The sequence below is a fragment of the Equus quagga genome, chromosome 1, assembly GCF_021613505.1.
Source record: "Equus quagga isolate Etosha38 chromosome 1, UCLA_HA_Equagga_1.0, whole genome shotgun sequence".
Taxonomy (NCBI): Eukaryota; Metazoa; Chordata; class Mammalia; order Perissodactyla; family Equidae; genus Equus; species Equus quagga.
Window position 1 is genome coordinate 78,313,490 of NC_060267.1, and position 23,614 is coordinate 78,337,103.

At 45.1% G+C, this 23,614-nt stretch overlaps 1 protein-coding gene across 1 annotated transcript in view; it reads left to right on the forward strand.

The window, feature by feature from the left end:
- The window catches only part of PAPPA (pappalysin 1), a gene marked incomplete at its 5' end in the record, with an annotated part of 240,634 nt that overhangs the window by 26,736 nt on the left and 190,284 nt on the right, over positions 1 to 23,614 (forward strand). The window contains one exon of the mRNA XM_046676707.1: positions 4,631 to 5,693. Coding sequence (XP_046532663.1) covers positions 4,631 to 5,693 — 1,063 coding nt within the window. The remainder of the gene's footprint in view (positions 1 to 4,630; positions 5,694 to 23,614) is intronic.

The window sequence follows — 23,614 nt, forward strand, 5'->3', positions numbered from 1 at the left end:
CTTTGGACTTGCCTCCTTCACACATGCTGTTCATCTTTGGGATGAGGTTCAGTGGGTAGATGAGAAGAAAAATAGACAGTGAAAATAAAGAAACATCAAGCTTCTAGGGGTGGGGTAGGGGGGATATGAAGTCCTTTGCACAGCAAGCTTAGCTGCAGGAAGATAGGGACACATTAGAAAGGCCAACTGACCAGGGTTTGAGTGACAGGTGATTACCACGAGGCCAGGGCAAGCCCCTTTCCTGGTCTGTGCCTCAACCTCTCCATCTGTGCAGTGTGCTCCAGATACCTCATCAGCCTGTGAATGGGCTCTCCCACATGTTCCCTGTCTGTTTCCAGGCGCCTGTAGCTTTGAGGGCAGGCTTAAGCTAACTAGATGTATATTGCGTGCTGGATTGCCTGTGGCCTTCCATCTTGCCACGGGGGGATGTGTGCCCCTGGATCAACCTCTAGTACCACACAGATGGTGCTGACTTGAGACTGACTCTAACTGCTTCTTTCACTGTGTCTCTATCTTCCTGGAGAATCTTCTTGTGGAGGGACAGAGTGGAGGTGAGGAGGGGTACCCCACGTCCTCCAGAGAGCACTGCCCCATGTACCATATGGAGATACAGAGGAGAGAGGCGTAAGCATGCCAGAATTGGGAATGACATGAGGCATCCGATTCAAATCAACACGTATTTATGAGCACCTCCTACTTACAAGGGACCATTCTAAGAGTGAAGAAAAGAGCTCTTAAATTGTAGCCGGGGATCATTTAATCCAAGCCCCTCCTTTCTGAGAGAAAGGAAATGAGACCCAGCAGCATAAGGGGTGGTGTGAGTTGTCCCAGGGTAGGTCATCTGGCAGTCTTAGCCCACATCTCTGGTTCCAGATCCTTGGTTCTGGGCTGGTGATACAGCAGTGCCTCCCTCCCAGCCCCCCTGAGATGTGGCTACTGTTGATTAAGTTATTTTCACGCAGAAATAAATCCCATCACCACCATCCTCCCCCCATCCCTATTGAAGTTCAGTGATTTCCTTTCACCACTTACACTCCAGGTAAATATTTCCCTCTGAACTTCTGAAGCCACTGCTTCAAGGTTCTCGTTTCCATTAATGTGTTTCCTCCTGGTTCCACTGAAAACCCTCTTTGCCCTTCCTCTCTGCCTCCTGTGGCCAAGGTACCTCTTAGTCCTCGGCTCTGTGTCGCAGAGTCTGGTCTTCCTCACTGCTTCCCTCTTCGCTCTCAACTGCAAACAGAGGTGGCTTGAGTCTGGGTCCCAAGCTCCAGGAAAGTTCTGAACTGAGGGCACCCTACAGATGTGTAAACATTTTACCTTGCTAGCCCAGCCAGCTGCTTTCCAAAGGCAACAGGAAAACCAGGGACTGAGAGTCCCTGGCAAAATAAAAACCTGCACAGAGAGAGAGGGAAAAAGGATTCTGTTTCAGATGTTAATTTTCTCATTAGAAGAATTTTCTGTTTAAGAGGGAGGGAGTTAGCCAGGGGAGGAAGAGAAGGTTAGCTGAGAGGTGGAGTGGGGGACACAAGAGTGGGGGCTCCAGGAACCTTTGCTCCTGCTGATTCTCTTAGCAACCGGCCACAGATAGATCTGGGGCAACTCATTCCAAATCTGGAGTCGAGCTTTGGCTTTTGAGGGGTCAGTGGGGAGATAGCTCTTCACATGCAGCCTCTTAATAGCCACTAAGCCAACAGGGATTTATGATTTTGAAGTAGGGTTTGCCCATAGATTTGAGGAGGACTTGTGCTTTCTCAAGCCTTCATCCTACCAGCTCTTGATACCTCGGTCAGGATACCTTCAGGGTACCTTCTCTCTCTGGCCTTTCTGTATTTTGTTTCTAGTCAGTTCCTACTTTTCATCCTTGACATCACTCCCAGACCCTCCAGCGTCTTAAAAATGAACTCCCATTTAGACAGTCAGTGTATGCCAAGGACAGTGTATCTGCTATGTCTTTTATACTTAAAGAGAGATACAGATGAGAGAATTTAGATCCACAGAGGTGAAGTGATTCCTCAGATGTACAGCTAGTAATTGCTGTCCTCAGAATTACCCTGAGTCCAAAGACCCTGCTCTTTCTACCCTACCGAGAACACAGTCTGTCTTCTGATTTTCTCTGTCCTTTAGCCACGGAGACATAAATTAGTGCCTTTGATGCTATCTCTTTTTCTCTTCTCCCATTCTGTTTAGAATCACTCCTGTGCTCATTCATGAGACACTGACCCAGTGCCTGCTGTAGGCAATGCATGGTGCAAGGTGCTGGGTAGGGTATGGATAACCCAGACAGAGTCATCACTCTCTAGAAGCATCCAGTCTAGGAGGGACTCCAAAACCAGAGAACAACTGTCCAGTTTCCTAGAAGTAAAATGAGTTCAGAGGAGAGAAGGATCAGTCCTTGCAGGACTATCGGGGAAAGATTTTTGGAAGAAGTAGTTTCTGTTTTAGCCACTGGAAAACCTGGAATCACAGAAAAGCAGACACAGACTGAGCATGTGAGGGGCACCTCAGTCAATCCCTTTCTTTACCAGTCAGAGGACCAAGACCCAGAGGAGGTACTTGGGGCTTCGCCAAGGTTGCCCAGCCTGTGAGAGCAAGTTGACTTTTTGTGGAGACTCTGGCCATTATGACTTCTGGACAGGGAGTGAGAAGAGAGATGTAGGTGGACTTAGATGTTCAGCCCAAACTGCCATCCATGTCAGCTGCTAACAGAGAGATTTACACAAATTCTAAGGCCCCAGTGCCCACAAATGAGTAAAGACTGTGAGGCTCGTCTATTGATTTTGCTGGAAGCTCTCCATGCTCCTTTGATGAACACTAATGGCAGATAAATGCCCAAAGTTATGGTGACCGCAACAATTCTCCAGCTGAGAGTAGGGACTGTCCTTCTAAACGAGCATCTTCTATTCATTCTTTTTTTTTTTTTTAAAGATTTTATTTTTTTTTCCTTTTTCTCCCCAAAGCCCCCAGTACATAGTTGTATATTCTTCGTTGTGGGTCATTCTAGTTGTGGCATGTGGGACGCTGCCTCAGCGTGGTTTGATGAGCAGTGCTATGTCCGCGCCCAGGATTCGAACCAACGAAACACTGGGCCGCCTGCAGCGGAGCGCGCGAACTTAACCACTCGGCCACGGGGCCAGCCCCTATTCATTCTTGTATTCCTCTGTCTCCCTCCACCTGGCCTCACACATCATCTGACACTTAAAATACTCTCTTAATTAGAAAGTCCTCTTCCCCGTCCAACAGCTTTGTCTGTGCCAAGGACACTGGGTATATTCCAGAAAGACTGGGGAATGGGAGTTGATGAGTATTAAGATAATTAGATCCAGAGAGAATCTGCTAAGCGAGTTCCCGGGGTTCCCAGAGTAAGTCTAGAGGCTTCTGGCTTAGAACTTTCCCAAAGACCCAACTAAAACTTGTGATACCTCCAGGTAGATGGTGTGATCCAGATCCCTGGTGGCATTGAGGGAGGGGAGGTACTATAGAGCTAGTGCAAAGGACAGTGAATTGCAGAGTTTGATGGATCTGGGATCCACTTACCAACCAGTTGACCTTAAACCCATCCATTCCTTTACCTCCTTTAACTTCCATTTCCTCCTCTGTTAACATAATAAATATCACCACCTTGGGGGTATTACATGGATTAAATAAATTAACGTGTACTTAGACCTTAGCACAATGCTGACCTGCCATAGGGGCTTGGAAGACCTTACTTAATGAAGGAGTCTCCAGCATCTTTTTATGTTAAGAGGATGCTTTTATTTTATGTTTTTAATACTAGCCTTAGTGCTAGAGAAAAGCAAGCTGAATTTGGTCTTAGGGGATTTGTCAACGACCCTGTGTAACCTGACAAATGCCTTCCATTCTCTGCATCTCAACTCCCTCACCTGTCAAGTGAAGGAGTTGGAAGTGGCAATCTTTAAAAACCTTTCCAGCCTGGATATTCAGCATGACTGCCTTTCTTTGGGGATGAACACCAGGGCTCTCCAGGATTCCTGTTGGAGATAGAAACACTAGCTTTGCAGTCCTTGACCTTCACTTCTCCTGGCCAACTTTCCCGATACTTTGCCACCAGCGATCATTTGAGTACTGCTAATGGCTGATGTACACTCAAAGTTATGGTGACTGTAAAGGGGCTGTCCTTCTAAATGAGTATCTTCTATTCATTATTATCTTCCTCTGATTCTCTCCTCACTTCCTATATTACCCAACGCTTAAAATACCCTCTTAGTTAGAAAATCCTCTCACCCATCCAACAGCTTGGCAAAATCAAAGGTTTTCAGATTTTCATTGTTATTACTGCTGTTGTTGTTGTTTTCTTTAGCTCAAGAATACATTCTTCAAACAAAAGTCTTTCCTCTGTGTTTCATGTTAAAAACCAGTAAGTCAAACCACTTGGGTTAAAGTTGTGGGGAGAACTCCTAAAGCCAATTCACCTGTCTTCTCAGTTCCTCTAGCCCTCACCCTATCCTCGGGTGGTCCCAGAGGCACCATTAGTAACTGCCAGAACCCCACAGAGCACAGTTTGAAACTGTTGATCTAGGACATCCTGCTATAAATTTTATCAGAGAGAAATAACTTATCCCCTCTTCTTCCATCCTTTATTTATTCATCTTTCTCTTTTGGGGTCACATAGGGCTATATGACAAATGTTCTTATACCTCACGTGACCGAGGATGGGTCGTGGGCATTCACACCATCAGTGATCAAGGCAACAGAGACCCACGCTACTTCTTCTCCTTGAAGACAGACCGGGCTCGGCAAGTGACCACAATCAATGCCCACCGCAGTTACCTCCCAGGCCAGTGGGTATATCTAGCTGCTACCTACGATGGGCGGCTGATGAAACTGTATGTGAATGGTGCCCAGGTGGCAACGTCTGGGGAGCAGGTCGGTGGCATATTCAGCCCATTAACCCAGAAGTGTAAAGTGCTCATGTTGGGAGGCAGTGCTCTGGATCACAACTACCGGGGCTATATCGAGCGCTTCAGTCTGTGGAAGGTGGCCAGGACCCAGCGGGAGGTACTGTTGGACATGGAAACCCATGGCCTCCACACTCCTCTACCTCAGCTCCTCCTCCAGGAGAACTGGGACAATGTGAAGCGTGCTTGGTCTCCCATGAAGGACGGCAACAGCCCCCAAGTGGAATTCACTGGTGCCCACGGCTTTCTTCTAGACACAAGCTTGGAACCTCCTTTATGTGGGCAGACATTGTGCGACAACACAGAGGTCATCGCCAGCTACAACCAGCTCCCACGTTTCCGCCGCCCCAAGGTGGTACGCTACCGTGTGGTCAACCTCCATGATGATGGCCATGAGAATCCCACAGTGAGCCGCCAGCAGATCGACTTCCAGCACCGGCAGCTGGCTGAGGCCTTCAAGCACTACAACATCTCCTGGGAGCTGGAGGTGCTGGAGGTGAACAACTCCTCCCTGCGCCGCCGCCTCATCCTGGCCAACTGTGACATCAGCAAGATTGGGGATGAGAACTGCGACCCTGAGTGCAACCACACGCTGACCGGCCACGATGGTGGGGACTGCCGCCACTTGCGCCACCCTGCCTTCGTGAAGAAGCAGCAAAATGGGGTGTGCGACATGGACTGCAACTATGAACGGTTCAACTTCGACGGCGGAGAGTGCTGTGACCCTGAAATCACCGACGTCACCAAGACATGCTTCGACCCCGACTCTCCATACAGGTAAGACCTGCTGGGCAGATGATGCCCAGTTAAGAGCTAAACGTGACCCTGATTTTATCAGCACAGCACCTGAAACCCATAGGAGTTATGGGAATTTTCCAGTTCACATGGCAGCCTCCTGCTGAGGCCAGTCTATTACTCAAGTACTCATGAGGACTATATGTAAGTATAGTCTAGCAAAAATATTGAGAGTATACTGTGGACTAAGAAGGAAAGCTCAGACTCCTGTCTTCTCAAAGAGCTCAGAGTCTATATTAGGTGACATGAGCTGCTTTGCATTCTAAAGTATGTGGTAGAGTGTGTTAGACCTGCCCTATCCAATACAGTGGTCTCTAGCCACATGTGACTAAATTTAAATTAGGTTAAACAAAATTTAAAATCCAATTCCTGAGCTTCACTAGCCACATTCCAAGTACTCAGTGGCTACATGGGGCTAGTGGCTACCATATTGGACAGACCAATGTGGAACACTTCCATTGTAGCAGAATGTTCTATTGGACAGTGCTGGTGAAGTGGAGATCAGCTGGGGTCAGACAGCCTGGGTTCAGATGTCAGCGATACTACTTCCTCACCTTATGACCTCTTTGAAGCTATTTCCTCATCTGTAAAATGGGAATAACAATGGTATCTACTTTGTCGAGCTGCTCTGAAGATTGAGAGAGAGCATTGGCAGCACAGTCTCTCTTAAAGTGCCTGGCAGCTGGTTGACTCTCAGTAAGTCTTTGTCATTACTTGTCTAATGAAAGATAGCATGTGCTGTGGTTTAGGGAGTGTCATAGGAGATCCAAGAGAAAAAACTGACTTGCAGTTTGACTATCTTGGAGAAGGCTTAGGTACAATATGGACTTCAGAGTTGGGTCCGGGCAGAAGGGAGGACACCAGAGGCAGAAGAACTTCTTCATCTACTGCTGAGAAGAGGGCAGAAAGAGGGTTCTTCTGTCTAATCTCCCTTAGTCTCTGCCTAGCACTATTAACTCTAAGCAGCAACCCCAAAGGAAAACCCAAAGGCGAGCCCGTAGGTGATCTATATTCAGTGTGGGACCCAGAAGAACTAGTTCCAACCCAAAGAGATAGTCAACCTCCACTTTCCTGATCTCCCAGATTCATGCTGAACTTTTCCATTCTGTCCAACACGCAGGACCCTGGACTTGCTGATAGCTCCAGCCCATTTGCCGACCTCTGCAGGTTTTCTGCTGACTCTTCTCTTTATGTCTCTCAAAAGAGCAAGGGCCTCCCATGCACAGACAAAATACCTATGTGCAAAGGAATGATGATGCTGGCTGGAGAATGTCATGCCTGGCAGCAAGCCAGGAAGCACGTCAGCTCAGCCTCCTGGCACGAGGCAGGCCCCTGGACTCTCACCTCGGCTCAGAGGCATGAGCAGCCCATGTGAGAAGAAGCCTTGGTGTGTGGCCAGTTCCTTCCAGGTCACAATGCACTTTCATCTCTGTTCTCCTTTGGGCTTTGACGGAATTTGGCAAGGAAGACAAGACGGGATTAGCATTTGCATTTGACTGATGGGGAGATAGAGGACCTTGGAGAGTGAAATGGCTCGGCCAAGGTCAATGGTCGGGAAACTCATTCGACTAAGTCACAAATGCAAGTCTTCTGGCATTAATGCAGTGGTGCCCTACTGAGCTAGACTCCCAGGAGTCACCTGTGTGCCCAGGCAGAGTGGTACTGGGGAAGGGTGAAGGGCCACAAATAGTTGGAAGTCATTCACCCATTTATTCATTCATTCAGATGTTTCATTCATTCATTCAAACATTCATTCAAATGTTTGTTCAGTACCCCTTAGCTCTATTTTGCTTCAGGAAATGCAGGATTCAGAATGATGGAGGGGTTTACCCAAAGTCACTGAGGCAATAAACGGAAAGCTTGGCTTCGAACCCAGGTTTATTGACTCCAAAGCTCCCACTGAGGGGAGGCGTTTTTTTTAAGTCCGAGGAACAATAAGAAGTAGAGTTAAAGGACACAGGTGACAGGCAGGGTGGCTTTACTAAAGCCTTGGGAGAAAACTGCCGTCTGATTGGGTCAGGACCGAGGGCAGCTGGCCTCTGCAGCAGGCAGGCATGCTCTGCTGGTGTGGAGGGGCCGCGGGGCCCCAGGTCCCAGATCCCTCACAATCAGCAGACAGAGCTGGCAGGCTCCAACAGCCTCCTCTTTTCTAAGTCACGAGACAGCATGCCCAGAATGTCCGTGAGTGGCCATGTGCCAGCGCTGTGACCACTCACGCCACGGCCTGTTTGTTTGCTGGCTGGGAAAGTCGTGTGCCCCGGGTGAGCCTGATGGGGCTGGGGGTGACAGCTTTCTGGCTGAGTCAGCTCTCTTGTGTTCAGAGAGAAACCTGTGGCAGTTTGCAGAGAAGTATTTACTTTGTGACTTTAAAAAAAGGGAGAATGGGAAGGAGGAGGGAAGAAATGAGAAAAAGAAAGATAGAAAGAAGGTAAGCGCCTTTAATACAAGCAGTGAAAATTAGATTGACATTATCTGGGTGATTTTTAATAAATAGCTGAACTTAGTTCTCATCCTGGCTGTGCTTTTTCTCTCTCTGTCTCTTTTTCTTTCTTAATGGGTAAAGACAATAAAGACAATATTTAAATTATTACTTCTCCGTCTATGGTAATGGACCAGTTTTGTTTTATTTTTTTTCCTATGTGTTGAAAAGCAATATTTTTGTAATATACAGCCAAAATGAATTAATATAAAATAAAATTCCACAAGAATGGTGAAGTGATGTCAGAGTTCTCTAAAAGTTTCTAAATGCTTACTTTCCATTCTTGTACTCATTGCACCATAGACTGGTAAGAAACAGTTCATGCCCTGCCCACTTGGAGTAGCACTGTTTAAAATTCATCATTCTGACAATTTATGTAGCAGTTCCCTGGAGTAAAATAAGATCCACCAGTAATGCAGCTGGGCAGATTGGCAAACTCCATCGGAGAAGTACCAATTCTTCTAACACTTTTAAACTCATTCTTTATCTAATAGTCCTTGAGTCCTTTAGTCCATGTTCTCAGGAATTTATGTGTTACAGGAGAGCACCCAGTCCTAGCAGATGGCTGCAGAAGACGTCATAATAGCACCAAATGTCAGACCTAGAAATATCTTCAGAGATCGTTGGGTCCAAACTCCGTATCCCCCATAGAGGGAAACTGAGGCCAAAGCTCACACAATCCATTAGTAGTGAAATTGGGGTTAAGGGTGCTCTAAATTTCTGACTCCTGGTCAACTGCTGTGGCACAGCTTCCCAGCACTGTCCTGACGTCCTTGAGGCCACAGATACCTGCCCCTTCACGTTTTGTCCTCGCTCTCCTCTTCTTCCCAACTATTCCCAAGAGCTTGAGATTATGAAGTGCTTACTGAGTGAGTTTGGAAGAGAGTTGGATAACAGCCTTGGGTTTCCATGAACCACTGCAAAACTATTAGAGCTACATTAGTGGTGAGTTTTCTTTATTAAGAGGCCATGATAAGGACAGTTAACTGAGGATGTGTGCAAAGAGGAGGACTGGGACAGTGAGGGGCCAGGAGCTGTATCATATAACCACTTGATAATGTTTGGCCTGGATGATAAAATTCTCACAAGTCCATGACCAGAAGGCCATGACACATGCATTTCAAGTCTCTGAAGGCCTGTCCTGTGGAAAAGAGAGTAGAAGTATTCTATGTGGTTTCTAAGCTGTGGGTGGGCCCAGAGTGTTGCAGTTACACGAGGCAGCTTTGAGCTGAGTAACAGATTATGCCATCCCCAGGCAGAATGGTCCTTCCAGGGGAGTGCTTCTCTGCAGGTGAGTGAGCTCCCCATCACCTGAGGCATGCACAGTTAGGCTATAGCGAGGATTATAGCAATGGTGGAGGAGGTAGCCTTGATGGCTTAAGACTGCACAGCCCAAGGTTTTACAAATATCTTATTCCAAGTCATTTTAGGGAACTAAGTGGTGACTATATCTGTCCTCTTTAACAGGCACTTATTGAATATGTCTACCCCTGCTGGTCTCTCTGCTCTTCACTGAGGATATTGCAATGAGTGGGACGTGGTCCTCACCATTGAGGGGCTTCCGCTTTAGTGGGAGAGTCATCTTCAAACATAAGAAACTCTGACCTATGGTATTAGAGGCACACAGTGGGGCAGGAGACCTAAAAAGCAGAGATTTAGTCTGACTAGGGAAAAAGAGGCAAGTCTGCTAGTGGAGGCATGATTCGAGTAGGCATCCAGGAATAGGGAGCACGTTGACAGGTAGAGATGTAGCCTGCATCAGTCAGGATCCTGCCAGGAAACAGATGGCACATTCAAACAGAATAATTAAGGAGAGTTGAAGGAGGGGCTTTTTTGAAGGAAAGGCTATTCAAAATGGTGTGGGCAAGGTTTAGGTATCCCAACCAAGCCAGGGTCAGCAACAGTGGGGAGCTATTTCTATCCTTTGACTATAGGGGCAGGAGGAGGGAGAGGTTATGGAACCCAGAGAGAGTGGCTATGTGGAGAGTGTTCCCTGGCAGTAGCTGTGATTCTCAGTAGAGAGGAGTAGCCAACCTAACAGCCCCCTGGCCAGAAGGGAGCTGGGAGAGTTAATTCTACATTAACATTGGCTTCCACCTTCCAGTCTCCTGCCAGTGATTCCCATTGGGGAACCAAACTGGAAGTCACAAGGCAAAGGAAGCTGTTGATGGAACCCAAAGAGGCCAGCCTCCCGAGGGCACAGAGCAGGGTGGGGAGGGGTTGGAAGTGGATATGGGTGAGCAGACAGAACATGTCCAGAGCACAGAGAAAGCCAGCCCGTGCAGAGGGTACAGCATAAGCAAGGGGGAGTTGGGGGAATGGGGTGTGGAAGGGCTTGGAGAATAAGGAGTCATTCAGTATGGCTGGGATCCAGACCATAAGCAGAGAAGGATTCAGTTTGTCTCACAGAAAACTCCAATATCAGGCTAAATCCTTCCTCCTTGTCTCTCTATCTTTCTTAATTTCTTTCCCTTCTTCTTTCTTTCTTTCCTTCCTTCCCTTCCTCCTTCCTTCTTTACTGTATCCCTCCCTCCCTTCCTTCTTCCCTTCCTCTCTCCATCTCTTCCTTCCTTCCTTTTTTTATCCTTTTCTTCTCTCGATAAATATTTGCTGAATGTTCCCTCTGTGCCAGCCCGTCCCTGCCCTTTTGGAGCTCACCATCTAATGGATAAGACAGACAAGTGAAGATGCCGTTGCAATCACTGGTGTGAAAGGACCCCCATGTCAGCCAGGAGCAGCAGTCTGTGTGAGCAGTCAAAGGCTTTCTATCAGACTGGCCAGATAGAAAAAGACATTCCAATGAATCTTGGCGATTCTCTATAGTGGTGGAGACGAGCCAGATAGGCAGAACTTCTTCTACAGCCATTAGAGATGTCTACAAACAAGGTAGAATGCACTTCACATGCCTTTTTATAAAGAAAATGAAAAACTTGGATATTAATAGAAATCCCCAGTATCAGGAAATCCAGGGGCTGTTGCCACTTTGGGCTGTATACACCCTACTGCGTGAGGATATTGCAACAAGTGCACCAAGTTCCTGTTTGGACCCCTCCAAACTGCAAACTCTGGCACCGTCAGGTGAACTTCACCTTTGTCCACGAGTATCTATTCAGATGGCATAAGGCAGACAGAAAAAAAGAGACTTCCCTTACATACTGCTAGCTCATAGGGAACCATTTTCTTTGCCTTCTCTTTATTATTATTATTATTATTATTATTTATGTAGCAAGGGCATTCCCCTAGGACCATATTGGGTTTTTTGGGACCTAAGATGACATTGCTGGAAGTCTTTGGAAAGGGCTGCAATAAGCCTTGAAGTAGCCTCCTTGACCCCTCTGCTGGCAGCTATAGTCCTCCTCAGTCTCTTCCCCTGCTTTACCAAGGCCATTAAATGATTTGCCTTCACTCATTGGGGTCTCTCACTTCTTTTCTGAGATGATCTCATGGAACGTATACTTCCTTCCTCCAAGTTCTCTCCAAATCTGGAAAAGTTTCATGGAATCAGGGGCTCTCTGATCTGAAAGGAGCAGTGGAGGGTCCAGCCCCTCTTGCTGTAGATCAGGAGACTGAGCCAAGAGGGGCAAGCACTGACCCAGGCCTCACAGTGAGACTGGGGCCAAGCTGAAAGCAAGATCCAGGGTCTCATCTGCTAGTCCCAAGGCATTTTAACTCCTGCTACATTGCCTTGACATCTTAGAAGCTGGCAATTTAAAACTTGGAAAAATTTTATTTAGTATATATAGTCATATTCTTACCCATCACTCATATTTTGTTAAGACACTTTAGCATCCAAGGCACTGTGATGAATGCCCTAGGAATCTAAGATGTAATCTCTGTCCCAAAGGTGTTTGTATGCTGTGGTTTAATGACATTTTGTTACAGTCATTCAGGAGACGGCAAGAAGGCAGATGATTACTTTCCAAATGAACCACACGGACGATAAGGCTTACGTGAGCTCTGAGAAAAGGCAGGATCACTGTTTCGGAGAAATTAGGAAAAGTTTTCTGGTGAAAGAGCCTTTACAAACAGGCTTGCAACATTGACAGGCTTCGTAATGGTAGAAAAGAGGTGGGTGGGGGCAAAGAGATTGAGGTGAGAAGCTGTGGGTGGGGTACAAGAAAGAAGCAAGTCTCCCTGGGACTTCATGCAGGTAGATGACGCCACGATTTACTCTTCAGGTTGCAGAGCTCAAAGAATCAGACTGATGTAGAATGCAAAAAGAATTCAAGGGAAATAGATTCTATCCTTGGTTCAGCAGTTTCTTAGCTATGCAATCTTGGGCAATCTCTTAATCTTCCTGAGCCTCCCTTTCCACATCTATCGAAAGGGGTCATGTAATAATAATATCTCACCGCCTGGATCACACGATTGCCTTGAGGGTCACATAAAATAATACCCCAGAAAGAGTTCTGGGAAGAGTTAACCAGCATGCAGATGAAAGAGGACATTGTTATTTTTTCAGTAACTTTGTTCATTCTTTTCCAGTAATCATGTAAAAGAAGTTGCTTGGAATTTTATAATCAGAATATCAGAGTTTATTTAACGTGACTAATATTCATTAAAGCAATAACCAGAGTCAGGCCTGCTGTAGTGGAAAAATGATGGGTGTTGCAGACTGACAAGGGTTTATATCTTGGTTCCATTCTTCATTAGCCATCTGTCCTTGGCCCATTTCTCAATAAAAGTTGATGGTTTCTCATTTGTAACAATTGGGTGAGAACAGTTTATCCTGTGGCATGTCATGAAACTGAAACAGAGTCATCTGTGTGAAACACCTGGTCCAGCGTGTGGCACACTGTCCTTGCTGGGAAAAGTTTCCTGCCTTCTCGAGGGCACTCATGGACTCCTCCCTGTCAGCATTGTTTTACCAAGACTGCCTTCCTGCAGGATCATAAAGAAGGCCTGGATGAAACTGCAGTACACACACCGAGGGCATTTACCCAGATTACTTTCATTCTTAAAATATTAACTTTTTTTTTAGGACTGGCCACAGAATTGGTATTTCTAAATAAAGACCATATCACTTCTATCAAACTCATTGAGTTTGCACACTAGTTTATTTTGAAAGTGACCCAAGTGTCTAACTGTATTAGAGGACATATTTCCGCAAGGAGCAATCCCAGACAGTGTTGGGATTGGTCATAACAGGTGGCATGCCAATTTGGTTGAAGTTCTTAGATTTTTCGATCATCTCCAGCCCACAACCCTGCTTGAGTGTAGTTACGCAAACACACATATTCAGGCGCCTTGTCCACATGGTCCCATTTTCTCTGATTCATTCTGGCTTTTCCTCATGCATTTCTTCTGAGCAAAGTCATCCTTTGCTCGCGGGTCCCATCTGTGACCCTTGTGCACATGTGACTTTGATCTTTGAGAGCAGAACAGAGGCGTGAATGGAGAGCAAGAGAAGAACTGTTCGTGGCCCCTAAAGATGAGGTTGATAAAGAGCTCAAAATGGTGACCCATGAGATCAACCGTGGAGGATCAGCACAGTCTAGCAAATAAATAAGAGCACAAGTTTTGGAAACAGAGTATATTTGAATTAAACCACTTAACATTTTTGTGACCTTGAACAAATCCCTTCCTTTATCGAAGACTTAGTTGCCTCCTCTGTAAAATCGGGGATGAAAGTAGCACAGTCAACTGCACTGGGTGATTTAAAGGATTCAGTGAAATAATACACGGTCAACCCTTAAGGACAGCGCCTGGCACTCAGTGAGGATGCAAAATAACAGTGGCGATTTGCGGGGGATTTTCCTGTCTCTGGGAAATCTCCTGACCTCTTACACACATATCCCCTAATTCCCAGCCCCCTCTCGATTCTGAGCCCCCTCACTAGAACCTCCGGGCTGGAGTGGGAGCTGGAGATGACATAATCACTCTTTACTACCAAGGACCTTTTTATTTTAGCTCCTGCACGTTCCATTTTTAAAAGATTTTCTTTACTCCAGAAGCCCTCCCCATACTAAATGCTAATGTATACATTTTCCCAAGAGATGAGCACCATGCCATACTAAGTATATGCGTTTCCAACAAAAAGCAAGGCATGTCTGAGATCCCAGGATGGGGCTCACTGAGTAGTTCATGTACACACATCTAAGGGAAGGAGCTGGAAGCCAGGAGGGTGCCCCTTACACGCCCAGGACCTCACTAAGCAGTATAAGAGGTGGGTAAAGCCCCTCCTGGCTGGGGATCCCTGCCACAGCACACTCTATCTTTCAGAGTTTAAAGTGAAAGTTGGAACCCTTTCTCAGGGATACATCAGGGAGGCTCCCAACATGGTGGGATCTGAGGTGCTCCCTCTCTCCGCTCTTTCCTAGATGTGTATTTCCTTCTCCAGTTCCCTGGATAGTTGGAAGCGCTTGGTGCCCTTTCGAGGGCCTCATTGGGAGGCAGTTGGGTTTTTTCCACCCTGGGTTTGGCAAGTCAGCACTCTCATTTTCCTTTCTTCATCCACTGGTGACACTGACCACTCATGACAGCCTCAGCGCTAGGTCAGACACCCTTCCAGTCTGGGAAACAAAGTGGTGGGGCTGTGAGGGAGAGTCGAATGGACAGACTCCAGGACATTTTGTTTTTCACACACATTTCCCTAAATTGATGATAGCTAAGCTTGTACCTTCAAACTCACAGCTTGCCAATTTTCCACCTCCTGAGAGAGAACCTCCGCACCTCCACTTTCACTTCCTGGAAACACAAACCTAGTGTGTGAACAGCAGTGCTCTTTGCTCATGGGTTTGTTTGCATCAATGGAACAGCTCCCCTTTCCCTGGGTTTTTTTTGGAGGAGTATTTTCTGTCTTCCTCCTTCCTTCCCTGTTTCTTTCTTTCCCTTTTCCATGTTCTAGGTTGTTTTGGCCATCCGGTAGTGGAAGGCGGAGGGTGAGGTGATTACTGTCTCTGTGTCAAGCTTCTGATGTTTGTGATTCCAGCCTGTTTTGAGTTCCGACAGCCACTTGCAGCTCTTAGCCTTGAGTTTGACTTCTGAAAACTGAACTATTTTTATGCCCCAGAGGGAAATAGTGACTATAACTCTACAAAAGTACAGAGTATCTCAAAATGTTGCAGAGGGTGGAAGAGAGACATGACAGAGAGCTCTTTCCAAAGAGGATTAATGGTAGAAAAACCTAGTTTGCCTCTGGTTTGCATGAGGAAGGAAATAACTAGATATTTCCAGTAACTTCTTAGCAGCATAGAATAAGTCACTTCTCTTACTTCAAATGCTTCCTCTGTACAATGGGAGGAGTTGGGTAGAAGAGTTCTAAGATCTGTTCTTGTTCAGACATTTTCAAATTAGACGTTGTAATCCTGGTTCCAGGCTTATGGGGGCTGGCCAGTCTGCAAATGGTGCAGGGAGGGGTACCTAATATTGAAAAGGTACAAATAGTGCCATGCATGGACACTGGGGACATCCAGGGAAATAAGAGACAGTCCGTGCCTTCAAAATATTTATCAGCCCCTATATCTTAATTGAGTATGATGTGTTCAGATTAGCAATAAAGGAACAATTATACTCTATGACAAGCTGAAAAAATCCTACTTCCATTACTCAAGTCCCAGCAGTAGCCTCATGATGGAACCCCACCTTGGGCAGTCTGCATGTCTGCTATTTTATTTTCCCTCAGGCCCTGAATGTGGCATCCTCTTTCCAAAAATCAATTTGAATTTAATTCTACTTTTGACAGGCTGACATACAGTGTCATGCTTTCCAGCGTTATTTCTCCATACTTGAACTCTTTGATTGTCACCTGACCCTTTGAAAGCTATCTCTTTTTTTAACCACAGGAGAGACCCAAATTTGGAGAAGTCACTAGACTCGTTCAAGGTCATCCAAAGAGATCTACATCTACTAGAACCAATGTATAGTTCTAACTTTAGATAATCCTGTTATTTGCCTAAGGATTGGTGATTTGTATGTGGCCACAGTCCAAACTAAAATCCAGATGTTGCCATGTTGACACATATTGGTGAGGATGTTGTAATTCTTGCTCTATCCTAACCAAACATAATATTGTTCAGTCAATCTTCACATCAGTTATATGGTTTGCATGGCTAAAAGAGCCAAACTGGGTAGTCTCCTGAAACACTGCCTGTACCTAGAACATTGTGGCTGCTACAACTTATGAAATAGAGGTGGTTTGTCTTTATTTAATTGTGCTTCAAGTATAAGACAAACCACAGGGCTGTCGGGGAGCTGTGTATATTCTGCTCAGTATGGTCAGTTGTATTATTTATCAACCGTGGTTTTGATCCTCCAAGAAGAAAGTGAGGTGGTGGGAAGAGATAGCTGTGTGCCCTGGAACTACATGCTTCTGTTGTAAAAGAAATGGTTTGACCTTAGATAGTCACATTACTGTTCTGCTGCTTTTGAACACACCATCATGCTTCAAATTATTGCTTGTCCTTCCTTACCAGGGTATTTTTCATGCTTAATGGCTTCCCTTAAAACAAGTAAACTGGGTTCCTGGGCCGTCAAAGCAGAGATTGAAGAATCCCAGGGAAAGATCTTAGGGAAGGGACTGTTCATTCATGTGTGTGTGTACATGTCTACTGTGTGCAAGCACAATGCTACGTGCTGGGGGTACAATAATGAACGTTTCACAGGATAGGTGTGATTCTGCCCTCATGGATTTCCCTGCGGGTAGATAAGTAGGTAATTTGATGAGTCCTGTTATGAAGAAGTCCAAGGTCGGAGGGAACACAGAGGATGGGTACTCGACTCATTAGAGGTCAGAATCACTTCTAGGCTTAGTCCTGAAGGAGGAGTCTTGTTCACCAAGTGAGTGTAGCTGAGTTTGCCAGGTTCCAGGTGTTCTGACACTTTGCCTTCTGCCCAAGCAGTATTTAAAAACTATTTTCAGAAAGGCAAATGAGAAAAATAAGAACTGAGTAGTTCCTAGTAAAACATATTCATTTTAAATTAGTGTCCTTTATCCTGAGATTATTTTATTCTCTTCTTTGGAGTACTACTCTAGTATCCTTTATTTTATTTTATGAGAGACATCATAGATAGTGGGGCATTCACCTTTTGAATGCTTTATTTGTCAAAATTAAAAATCACTACTTTCACTCCAGTTTTTTAAATTGGTCCAGAGGTCTGAGGACCTCTCTATTGATCCATGATGCCTCTTTGAATCAGCGCTTTATCTCCTCCCATCCAAATCCTCAGGATTCTTGATCCCACCCATGTCCTGGTCTCATCATAATCCTATCCCACAGAGAGCTGTAGGCCAGAGGTTTTCCTAAGGGTTGACCTTCCACATGACTCAGCAAGGGGCACAACCCCAGGGAGACAGCTCTCCTGATGGGCCTAGAGTTTAGGGCAGCTTGAAGAGGTGTTTTGATGTATAGAATCTGAGAATCATAACGGGGAAATACTACAGTTAGACCAAGTTAAAACCCGGACCCATCATTTCATCTCCTCTCACTCCCACCCGGCTTAGCATCAAATTGTTCCCCATGCATAAATACCTCCCCTTCTTGGATATTCTCAGATGTGCCTCCTTTTCTACAAGCCACTGCCCATGCCTTCTGCTCCACTTTCATCCCTCCTACAGACCATCTCCCACATTCTTCCCGAAAGCTCTTTGGAAACATGAACCAGATCATTTTATTCTCTTCCATAAAATCTGCCAGGGTCTGCTTACAGCTTTCAGGACACTGTCCAAGCTCTATAACCCAGTATACAAGACCCTTCTTGATGTGGCCATTGCTGACGCTTCCAGCTGCATCTTGTGAAATAGCTCCCATGTTCCCAACTTTGCAACCATACCAGAGGACTTGCAGTGTCTCACTCTTCTCATGCTCTTTCAGGCCTCTTGGCTTTCTGGAGCTTCTGCCATTTTCCCTGTCTCCCACACCTGGTCCAATATCTGACCAAGGTTTATTCTTCATGTGAAAATCTCAATGATATCTTACCGACCTTCAGCTGGGTAAATGTCATTCCTCTGTGCTTCCATCACATTCAGCATCCCCTCTATCATAACACATATCATAAAAGAAGGTAAGAGACTAATGGTTAAGGTTATAGTCTGTAGTGTTCAACAGACTAGGGGCCATATCCCACCTCTGACACTTATGAGTGGGAGGGGATAATCTTGGAAGAGTGGTGTCAGCTCACAGAGCCCTAGTTTCTTCACCTGTAAATTGGGGATACTCACACTTAACTTATAAGGTTTTTGTAAAGCTTCAAAGAGATAATATAAAAAAAAATATTTCAATGGTGCCAATGTGTAGTAAACTCACCCAAATGGTAGGCTTTATTAGTATTATCTCATTATGTTGTGATCATCTGATAATTTGTCTCACTTGCTTCATAAAACTGCTAACTTTCTGATAATCAAAAAGTGTTTGTCTTTCATATTTGGGTGCCAAGTTTCTAGCTTAAAGTATAATAGATGATAGAATTTCAATAAACGGTGGTGCATGAAAGAGGAAAAGACTGAATGTATTATATGCAGGGAGGAAAGAAGTTAAGAAGGAAAGAATGAAGGCAGGCAGACAGAGGGAGGTGGGGAGAGTAGACGGGAGGTAATGAAAGAATGACTTATTCAATAAATGAATGAAAGAATGACCAATTTTTCAATTGATCTTTGATTGATGCTGTTACATTTTTCTTAGATTGTGTGTCAAGCTTCTATATAAAAGCTGTTATTTTGGAAACCAATCATTCAGGATTCTGAGAATTTAATAAACTCGTCAAGCACTTTTTTTTTCTGTGCCTCTTCTTACAGACAAGCGAGACAGATTTAGGCATTTCTGACAATGAAACTAAACAGGAGAATAAAGTCCAGATCATTAGGGCCCTTGGGATAAAAGTAGAAAATCCAGGTTTTAGAACTGGTCACAGCTTGGAGAAAGCTTGTTATTTGGAACAAGGATATGGATGCAATAAACATTCTGAGGTTTATCTTGCTTTAATGACTTGCCTTGAGTGGCTTTGATCTTTATATTTGATAATCACTTTCAAATGGTCTAGTGTGTTTTGAAAGTGGAGTATTGGTTCACGGACTTGAGATCCTCCTTGGGAACGACAGGCTGGAATCAGAATTTGGAAACAGACAATGTTACAGGACTTGCTCTATGAGTTGTAGAAGCTGGGCAACTACCCATGAGGAAGATAAACACATTGGTCCAGTGATGGGAAGCAGAGTTCACTGATGGAAAGGAGACACAACAGGCATGGGGAGCTAAGGCCAGTTTCCTCTAGTTTCGTGAGCAATCCAGAAAGAGAATTGTGCATCCTGGGGGCTTTTCATAAGTTGGCCACTCTTCCAGCACTTTCTCATGTTATCACCTCCTTGAAGTTTTATATTCCCCTTTCTAGGTTGAATTTTATAATCCCCATTTTACAGATAAGGCAATTGAGGTCCAGAAAGATTGAGTCTCTCTCTTAAGATGTGGCTTTTTTCGGAGCCAGCCCAGTGTTATAGTGGTTAAGTTTACATGCTCTGCTTCACTGGCACGGGGTTCGCACGTTCAGATCCCACATGTGGACCTAGCACCGCTCATCAAGCCACACTGTGGTGGCGTCCCACATAAAATAGAGGAAGATTGCCACAGATGTTAGCTCAGTGACAGTCTTCCTCAAGCAAAAAGAGGAAGATTGGCAACAGATGTTAGCTCAGCCCCGGTCTTCCTCACAAAAAACAAGGAAGAAGGATGTGGCTTTTTGAAAAAATAGTAAGGCCAATGATTACCACAATTAGATATTTCTTGGTGTGGCAATACCAGAAGAAAATAGTAAATACAAAAATGTGTATAATAAACTTTGATATACTTATTCCCCACTTTCATATTATTGAATGAAGAATAGACTTCACTCCAGAACAATTCTATCTAGAACTCTATCCAAGGACATTTAATTATGACAGTAACAGAGTCTTCCTATATAAGACAGTCCTCTGCATGGACTATAAGTAGAGTAAAGGGTCTCAGGTACTCTATTTAAATGTTATGCTGTCATATTTAAATAAATTTCACTCAAGGAAAAAAAAAAGTATGGCTTTTTTTCTATGGCACTGTGCTGCCTTTTAGCTTAACCAGAAAGAACTGTCACCAGCTTCTAGCTGGGAAGTAGCCTACTCCAAGCCAGGTTCAGCTCAGACAAACCCTCATCAAATTGAGGGCATCAGCCCATGACCAGCACCATCCCTATAACCAGCCTACACCTCTCAAGAGCCCGAGGAGCAGAACTTTGGCATGATGCTTCTCAAAGATCTCAGCTACCACTTCTGCAGGGGAGAAGTTGGTCTGTTCTGAATGGAAATAGAAATAGACACTGGTCAGTCTTGATCTGGGCTCCCTGTGAGCCATACCTCAGACTACCCATCTTTAAAATGGGAGAGCCAGTGTGTTATGCTTCTAGAACTTTCCATGATTTCATGTAAGAGATTTGTTGTTGTTCTGCATTTTGAATGTAGTTCCCTTTTGCTTCTCTTTCAATAAAACAGGCCCTGACAGCCCTCTCATTGAGATTATTACAGAGTTGTACCATCTCCGGCCAGTGCATTTAGGAAATATGTTGTTGGCACTCACCAGCGAGTGAGATGCGTAAAGAACATATTCTAATGACAGTTGAGTTGAGAGAGCTTTGATCTCCCTCCAGGACTGCTCTCATGCCTTTGAAATGCAGTTCTGGCAGAGGGGTAAAGTCTGGGTGCCTTGGCACTTTGTGGCTGGGCCCCCTGAAACTGACATTCCAAGGGACCTGCAACCTTCACAGTAGGATCCAGGTGCATGGGCTGTGCAGGAAGAAAGGAGACACTGAGACACCTCTTTTGAGAGACAGCTTGGGGAGAGTATCAAAGTTAGGAGGGACTTTCCCATTTAGACCAATTGTGTTGGTTCTGTTGTTATTTGGTTTTTGGCAAAGGTGGAGGCTGGGGTGGGGGGAAAGGATTATGCTCACATATGTTTGGGAACACTTCGTACACTATCTGCCCTACTATTTTGCATATTAAAGGCTTTGAAAACTCTTACAATTAAAAAATATATGTATTTAACTTTGTTTAAAAGAGCATATCCTAAACCATTAGACTCAGAAACTCTTTTCCTGTAAATATGCCTCTACTTCTTGTGAATTTAGCCTTCTGTAGACTGTGACTTCGAAAAGACTGATCTACTTCACAAGCTCACTGAACAGATGGGCACTCTGAGCTGCAGACCAGGCAGCAGAAGATAGTGGGAATAGGCTAGAAATTCAGGCAATGCAAGCCCTGCACAGAGGTGTCCAGCTGAATGAGAACATGGGGGCTGCAGTCCATCTCATGCTTGAGTCTCCAAGCTATGCACCCTTGCAAGGAACTATGTCTACCTCTAGGAAAAAGCAACTTTACTAATTGGTATAAAAGTGCTGCCACGCACAAGCTAGTGGATAAAGGCTTGTTGTCAGGCCCTTCTGTGCCCCTGATTTGATATCTCAGACAAGTCGCTTCACGTCCCTGAGCCCTGGGCTTCTTCATCCTGTTTTGAAGTTATGCAGTTTAAGAGAGGTGCTCAATAGCTGCCAATCAGTGGTAGCTCTCTTTTGAAGGAAAGTTTTAGGGAACACAGAGATGATAAAGGATTGGCCCCCACTTGCTTGAAGTTCATAGCCTGATGGAGAAGACAGGTGCTGACACAATGAAATAATACAAAGCAGAGTGGAAAATACTAGAATCAAATGTAGGGGGTTCTGAGGAGGAAGAAACCATTTTCCGCTAGATGATTTCAGTGTTGCTAATAATTATCATTGTAATAACACTAATGCAACAAAAATAGCCTACACTAATCATGAGTGCCTCTACGTGCAAGGCACTTTCTCTGTGTTGCCTCCCAACAACCATGAGAGATGGACATGATCATCCCATTCTAGAGGTGAGGATGGTCAGGAGTGGATAGATGGAGTACATTACATGTATGCTGGGCTTAGAAGGGAGGATAAGATTTTAAAAGTCTGAGATTCAGGAAGAAAGGTTGTGAGGCAGAGGAAAGAAACTAATGGACATGCTTAAGGAGTGGGCATAATTGAGGAAAACCAGAGGTTCTTGGGATGAGGAAACCATGAGAACTTGAGTAGTTGAGCCTGCAGGAGGAAGAAAAAGGTTGGTTGATGAAATGCTGAAGAAAAGCTGGGGATCAGATGCTAAAAGGCAAGACTAGGAGAGCCTCCCAAAGGCAGACTGCCAGTTTAGGTTTTTCCCAGTAGGAGAAAATAGGGGAACAGGATGCGGAGGAGAGTGTGGGCCAAGACTGTGCTGACCTGTCTCTCATAATCCTCCTGGTATCCCCATGAGCTAACAGACTCAGAGAGGTAAGGTAACTTGTCCATGGACACAGGTCTGTCCATCCAATTCACAGCAGTACTGGCACATAATTTATTAAACACATAGAGTTTTGAATTTGGATCGATTTTCCTGGGGTAATGATTTTTTTAAAAATAAATTTGACCAATTTAGAATATACACAGAAGGCCAACCTTCACAAAGTGGCAAAATGGAAAACCAAGTGGCCCTGAGCAAGTCCTTTTCCTTCTCCCATCATCAATTTCCTAGACTCTAATGGTCCTGCTCAAGTTGGCCTCCTGCGCTTTCTCATCCATCCATTGACAGAGGGAATAAACATTATTTTAAAGAGATGGGAGGAGGGAGGTAATATCCACATGGACTCCTGTCTGCACGATTTTCCCCTGATACATTTGAGAGGTAACCAGCTTGGCTCTCAATTGGTGGGAAGACCTCAGCCAGCAAAAGGAAAACTTTTAGCCAGAGAGCTGTTTGCCTTTGGGTGGGTCCCCCCAGAAGAGGGGGAGAGGACAGGGGCCAGTGGGTCAGGGGCCTGGATGGCTGCTGTGGTTCTGCCTCTTTTGGGAAATGGAGGCTTCTCAAAGTGTGGAAAAAAAAACCCCACATACAAACAAGCGAGAGAGAGGCTTCAACATCCCACATCTCTACCTTGGGCCAGAATGAATACCACCCCCTGAAAAGATTGGTTTCTGCAATTACAACTGAATAAACAACCAGTTAAAGTGTTGCCCCCACCCCTACCCCCCACCCGTCTCTTCCTCTCCTGAAGCTTCCTCAGCCTAGAGCAATGGGGCAAAGAGGTGACGTTCTCTAATAACATTTGTGTTCTCTGCCTGGGATAAGGCTTGATGGAAATGGACAGATCAATTAGAAAATAATAAATAATGTGGAAAGGGCTGATCCAAGAAATTCTCGGCTTCTCTGTGTTTTCATTCTCCTCCCACGCATTGTTTCCCTTTTCACAGAGGCCCTGAGTGAGCTTGGAAATGAGGGTGAGGCTGTGGGAAGAGCTGGACACGTCTAGATTTGCACTTGGCCTTGTCACTATTTATATGATCTCTGAACCCCTGTTCCTTCATCTGTAAGATGGGGATAAATAATAGGAACAGCTAAACATTTATCGAGGTTTTCTACATGCCA